The 6796-nt window shown below is 56.6% G+C and overlaps 1 protein-coding gene across 1 annotated transcript; it reads left to right on the top strand.

Moving 5' to 3' along the window:
- Positions 1-2574: 2574 nt before the first annotated feature.
- LOC121073797 (proline-rich protein 36-like) lies at positions 2575-6162 on the top strand. The gene is made up of 5 exons (XM_040565166.1): positions 2575-2657; positions 2953-3081; positions 3244-4971; positions 5134-5203; positions 5383-6162. The coding sequence occupies exons 3-5, from the start codon at positions 3523-3525 to the stop codon at positions 5574-5576; spliced, it is 1713 nt and encodes a 570-aa protein (XP_040421100.1). The 5' UTR covers positions 2575-2657; positions 2953-3081; positions 3244-3522; the 3' UTR covers positions 5577-6162.
- Positions 6163-6796: the final 634 nt, after the last annotated feature.

Raw genomic sequence — 6796 nt, 5'->3', positions numbered from 1 at the left:
GAATATTTTTGTTGAAATGTGTACAACCCTAAAGATGTTTTGCAACATCCATGTAGTGACTCAGTTTGGGAGGAGATTTTAAGCATATTTCAACTAAAGCTAGCTATTACACAGTTGACATCCAATAAACAAAAAGAAAATGTACCACAATTCTAAAATGACATAGACCAATCTTTTCTAGAAAACTTAGTGTTCCATTGTGTATATTTAACCTTTTAAAACAGAGAATTAAACTAATTAAATGCAGCAGTGCTCTTCACCAGGTATCCAATTACATTATTAGAACTGAAGGCCAGTCAGTGGAGCATGCAGCCTATGACAACTCAAATAGACACTCCTTAGTCCCTTAGTGGTGAGGGAATTGGCTGATGTAGTTGCCAAGCCTCTCCCCATCATATTTGAAAAGTCATTACAGTCAGGTGAATGGAAAAAGGGAATCATCATTCCCATTTTTAAAAAGGGTAGAATGGAACACCTTGGGAACTACGGGTTGGATGAGTCCCAGGGACACTAATGTAGTGTGTGGCATCCCTGCCCATGGCAGAGGGTTTGGAACTAGACGATCTTTAAGGTCCGTTCCAACGCAAGCTGATCTATGAAAAGGGAATTAACTATGCCAGTTGTCTCACCCAAACTGTCACTAAAAGCAGAGGTGATTTCGGTCAGATAGCTCAGGGCCTTTTCCATCCTGTTTATCCAAGAGCATCTTCAAGGATGAAGTTTCCAAAACCTGTCCAAGCAACCTGTTCCAATGTTTGATTAACCTTATTGTGAAATTTTCATAAATATATATAATATGTGTTTCCTGTGTTCCAACCTGTGTCCGTTATCTGTTGTCCCACCACTGTGCACTTGCAAGAGAAATATAGCTCCACCTTCTCTATACCTTTCCATCAAGTATCACAGAATCACAGCAGTTCACGAGGGGTAGGCAGAGGTAGTTCATATTGTAACAGCTTAGCAGGTAGCAGGTGAGGAGTTCCAGTGGCACGGTCCTGCTCCACAGCAGCCCTGTTTCCTGACCAGCTGGAGGCTGCATCTAGAATAGTGTGTCCGGTTGTATGTCCCCCAGTACAAGAGAGACATAGAAAGAATCCAACAGGGGGCCACTAAGATGATCAAGGGACTGGAGCATTGCAGAATCACAGAATGGCCAAGGTTGGAAGGGACCTCTGAAGATCATCTAGTCCAATCCTCCGCCAAGCAGGATCACCTACAACACATTGCACAGGAGAGCACCCAGGCGGGTTTGGAATATCTCCAGAGAAGGGGACTCCACAGCCTCTCTGGGCAACTTGTTCCAGTGCTCTGTCACCCTTACAGAAAAGGAACGTCCCCTCATTTTGTCTTTTGTGTAGCATCTGCTTGGTGGGATAGGGAAAACTTTGTTTCTTCTGTGGTGGCTAGCTCATGAGTCTGTCTCAGAGATGGTAGCGTATGCTTCCACCCATTCCCTCTCTGACTCCCTGATGCTCCTCAGCCTACTCACCTCATCATGAAGCTCCACCACCTGGCTGAGCAGTTCTTCAATCTGGGCACACCTCCCACGGACGCTGACAGAAAACTCGGGCACAACCTGCAGCCCAAGACCTGCAAGGCCTCGTGTTTCCCTGAGACCTCTGTCTGGGTAGCCACATCTCTAGCTGTGGCTGGAGAGGCCGCAAGGGATGCTGAGGCCATGGCTTTCTGCCAGGTGGATACATGGTTGGGCTCTTCGCAAGCAGGTTACAACCACCGTTGGAAAACAGCAGTGAGAGCACTCTCCCTGCTCGCCCTGCCTGCGCAGAGAGCAGCTGTGGTGGAGTTTGGCTGCCCAGCTGGGTAAAACCACCACATTGGCTCACTCACCATCTGTGTCAAGAAGTGAAGGAAGTTATCTTCCACAGACAATAGAAACCTCTGAGACTGTTTCCTCTTTGCTCTGTTGCATTCCCAGCAGATATCTGGTAAGCTGGAGTCTCCTGTGAGAACGAGGGCAACCGATTGCAAGACTTAATTTTCAGGCACCATTTGCCTTCAGGAAGCCATGCTGGCTGAAGCCCTGAATGAGAGCATGGAGAGCTGCCAAAGGAAGAAAGGGCTGAGGCCTGCAGCATTCGCTTGGACGGGGTGCGTTTGGCAAGGGCTGGTCAACAGGGAGGCTGCAGGGTGGCCTCTGTGAGAGAAGATGAGGGGCTGCCCCATGCCAGACACAGCATGGTTCCAGTCACTTCCAACAGCCCCAGTGCAGGCAACAGTGAGCCCGTGAGGGATGGCGACGGCGCCTCTGGGGAAATGTCTGGCAGAGGGCCACCAAGATGATGGAGCGGGCCTGGACTAGAGGAGCCCAGAGGTGCCTCCTGACCCCCACATTGCTGTGAGCTAGTGTCTCGACGGGAGGCTGCCGGGAGCAAGGTGGCTCCACGGCAAGCACCAGGGCTTTGTGACATGGGCGGCGTCAGGCCACAAGACCATTGTGACAGGGCGAGTGTCCCCATGGTGACGGTGTGCCTTGTGCGGCCCGAGTCCCCATGGTGCCCACTCCCAGGAGTGCAGCGCTGCCCTGGGTGCCTGTTTCTTTGTCTCTGTGAGAGGACAGAGAGACGCCAAAGGAGCAAGAGGCGAAGGCCCGCTCCCAGCCCGACGAAGGGCTGCCAAGCGTGCAGAAGCGCCGCCAGGTGTGGGATAGGGAGGGAGGGAGAGGGCCGACACAGCAGCGAGAGCGCCAGGTGGCGGGGCACAGCACCGGGGCGCGAGGCCTGGCCCTGACTGTCCGCGGTCCAGGCCCAGGTCCTCCTGCCCTGGGGGGTTCCCCAGGGCAGAGCTGAGGCCTGGGATGGCTGCGACTCGCATGGGCCAGGCAGCTCTTTGCCCCAAGGACCTGGCGCTGAGGTGAGGCCGGGTGTGCCGGCACCACAAGGGATGTTGGTGGCAGCGCAGCCACTGCCATCCCACACCTCCTTCTCCCCGCAGGCGCGACCCAACCTGCCACAGGCAGGACCGCCGTGCAGCCAGAGCCCATCCTCATCCATCCATGGGGTCAGGCTGCCACTGCTCCCCTGCCCAGAGAGGTCGCAGGCCTCTAGGAACCAGAACACACAGGTACGGAGCTCAAGGGAGATGGGGCCAGATGCCTTCCCAAGCCCTGGGAGCTGCTGACAAGGAGGCAGCACGTGCTGGAGGGGGCAGGTGGGCAGGTGCTGGAGGTGGGCAGGTGGGAAAGGGCCACGGTAACATGACCTTTCTCCTTGGCTTCCCTTGCAGACAGACAGGCCGGAGCTGAGGCAGGCACTGCCCCGCAGCAGTGCCACCAGTGAACGGAGAGAGCCTCTACCAGCCTTGCTGCCTCTGCCAAGGCAGGCAGTGACACTGACAGCCACACCCTGGCATTCAGTGGGAGCTGCAAATGTCCCCCGGCTGCCCGCTCTGCCAGCAGTAGGCTCCACCACTTCTGCGCCATGCAGAGACCGCATCGCGAGCACCAAGGCTGTCAGACTCCCCGAGGTCATCCCACGTCCTCAAGGAAACCTGAGTAAACAGCAAATGGCAGCAACTGCCGAAAGCTGGGGGACAGCCCTGCAAGTCCTCACATCCATTCTGGCACCTCTGCAGGCCAGACCCAAGCAAGACAATGGGCTACCCCCGAGCCATGCTGCAGCCAGGAGCCCAAGACTCAGGGTGCAGCTGAGGGTACTAAGGCACCATGCCCCTCCCAGCAGTCTGGCAACACCAGCAAGGACAGCCCAGGTGCCGGCCACCAAGACTGAAAAGATGCCGGCAGCACAGACAGAAACAGATCAGCATGCTCAAGAGGGCACAAGAGCTGCTGGTGGGACCTCCAAGCCATGTTCCCTGGCAGCAGCACCGGGCCCAGCAGCACAGGCAGACAGCATTGCCTGCCACCCTCAGGGCGAGACCCCGCACCCTGGGGACGTGGCACAGTATCTGGCAGTCCTGGACAGTGAGCCAGAGCCTCTGGAGGAGCTGGAGAGCACCGCTGCAGGACCATCAAGGGAGGAACAGAGGGACTTGACGCAGGAGGAGGAGCAAAGAGATGCTGCTACCAAGGACCCATCAGGAGGGAGGCAGCAGAAGGAAGCCACCTCGAACCTTCACCAGGACCCAGACGCAGCCCAGCAGCAGGGGCCTGGCTCACCCCACAACACTGGAAGAGATTCTGCTGGAGAGGCAGTCAGCCACGCACAGAGCGCATCTCTTGCCCTGTCAGGGCCAACCAATGCTGAGCCAGCAGCTTCTGCACAGGCCGCAGGTCCTGTCAGTGAGGGGGACAAGGAGCCTCTGCGTGCATCAGCACCCAGAGATGCTAATTCGCCTTCTCCCCTGCCTGCTGCTATGCCTGACCCTTCCACAAACACCCAGGGAAGACCGTCGACATTGCAAGACCGGGTCAAGATCAACTGGGATGTCTATGGGCGCTCTTCCTTTTTGCCAGCAATGCGGACCATTCCTAGTGGGGAGAGGGAAGGCTGCCAGTTGTCCTGGTGGAATGTGTCCTGGCCGAGCAGCGTGAGGGTTCCAAGACTGCGAAGGACCCGGGCAGCACATGATGGTGACACAGCTGCCGGCACTGCACCCAGCGCATCGGGCAGCCAGGAGATGGCAGTGAGGACCGCGGGCCAGCACCTTCCCTACCTTTGCACCGCAACGAGTAAGACCACTCTGCAGGATGTTCAGGAAGAGTGGGAAGAGAGCCCCAAGAGAGAAGCTGTGGCAGAAGCAGACGACGTCCCGCCCAGCACATCTCCTGCCCCATCTGGTGAGGCAGCTGCCAGGCCTTCAGCTGCTCCTATGGCAGCAGTTCCCAGGCCCGAGGATCTCACCCCTGTCTGCATGCCCGAAGATGGAAAATCTTCAGCTTCTCCCCTGGCTGCAGACCCTGTGGAGGAGGCCAGCACAGCACCTCTCACCCAATCGGCATGTGAGGAAGAAGAAGCAGCACCTTCTCCCCTGGCTGGGGGCCTTCCGCAAGAGGTAAGCAAGGTACACCTTCCTCGTCCCACAGGCGTGGAAGCCACAGACCCTGCCGGTGGGCCTCGAGGCCCCTCATCACTTATCCCCCTGGCCTGGGGCACCGGGGCCCGGAGCACGGCCAAATGGTGGCCCACAGGGCTGTGGTTTTCTCTCCCCACGCAGGTTTCCTCCGAGCCCAGAGGCAGTGCACAGCGCTCCTCGCACTTCCAAGCAGTGCCAGAGGAAGGCCCAGGTATGTCCCCAAGTGTGGAGCCATCACAGCCCGCGGCACGGAGGCTGGCAGCACTCCACGCACAGGGTCAGACTGTGCCCAGCTGTCCCCTCCCTGGGGAAAGCGTTGGTGGTGGGGGCAGGCAGGGCCGTGCCCAGCACCTGCCCAGCCCCTCACATACAGCTCTCTGTCCCCCACAGGCACCACTGCCCTCCCGCACGTTGTGGCTCACTGGCGATGGCCCAACCTCTTCAGAACAGCGCTTCAGGCTCTGCGCAGGGCTTTCTCCTGCAGCTGCATCACAGGAGACCGAGAGCAGCGGCGTGAGGCTGCCAGAACCAGGCAACTCCCTAGAGATGGCAGCTTCGGTCCCGAGGACGGGGCTTCTGAATAAAATCGTTCAGAACTCTTTCCTAGCTGAGGGCTGTCTCTTCTGTTCTGTTCTGTTCTGTTCTGTGTGCATGGGTGTCTACAGGCTGTGAGTGCTGCTGCTGGGGTCAGACCCCGGGGCAGTGGGTCCCCATTTCTGTGGTGCCAGTGCCTAGAGGGATCGCGGGTGTGTGAGGCAGTGTGATGGCTGGCGAAGGTCAAACCGGACGAGCCGGTGAGTGTGGTAGGTGGAGGGCCGAGTGGCTCTGGGAGGGCCCTGGGCGTGCAAGTGCACATGTGTCTCCAGACCACGCTGGGGTCACTGTGTTGGGGATAAAAGGCTTAAATTGGTCTGATGTGAAATAGCCATTGTTTTAAGACTAGCAAGGGGAAACTCTGACCTTGCAACGATACATAATGCTTGCTCAGTGATACGGCACCAGGCTGCAGTCATCCAGCTTGAGACAATACTGCCATCCACACAATTCCAGTATTCTGTCACCCTCACAGAAAAGGAATGCCCCCTCATGTTCAGCCAGAACATCTTGTGCTTCAGTGTGTGCCCGTTGCCTCTCATCATGTCGCTAGGCACAACTGAAAAGAGACTTGCTCCATCCTCGACATCCTCCTCTCAGATGTTTATACACATTAATGAGGTCTCCCTCCCCTCAGTCTTCTCTTGTCCAGACTAAACAGTCCCAGTTTTCTCAGCCTGTCCTCATACGACAGGTGCTCCAGTCCCCTCATCATCTTAGTAGCCCTCCTCGGGACTTGCTACAGGGAAGCTCAGAACTGAACACAATACTCCAGGTGTGGCCTCACCAGGACTGAGTAGAGGGGGAGCATCACCTTCCTTGGCTCGCTGGCAACACTCTTCCGAATGCCCCCCCAGATACCATTGGCCCTCTTGGCCACAAGGTCACATTGCTGACTCATGGTCAGCCTGCTGTCCACCAGGACTCCCACATCCCTCTCTGCAGAGCTGCACTCCAGCAGGTCATTGCCCAGCCTGTACTGGTGCTTGGGGCTATTCGTCCTTAGGTGCAGGATCCTGCACTTGCCTTTGTTGAACTTCATGAGGTTCCTCTCGGCCCAACCCTCCAGCCTGTTGAGGTCCCTCTGAATGGCAGCACAGCCCTCTGGAGCATCAGCATTTCCTCCCAGCTTTGTGTCATCAGCAAACTTGCTGAGTTCGATAAACTTGAAAGAGTTTATCTATCATTTTATATGTTTTCCATTATCTAA

This window comes from Cygnus olor, chromosome 8 (assembly GCF_009769625.2).
Source record: "Cygnus olor isolate bCygOlo1 chromosome 8, bCygOlo1.pri.v2, whole genome shotgun sequence".
Classification (NCBI taxonomy): Eukaryota; Metazoa; Chordata; class Aves; order Anseriformes; family Anatidae; genus Cygnus; species Cygnus olor.
Note: the sequence above shows the minus strand (reverse complement) of the source record. Positions and strands in the feature narration are given on the sequence as shown.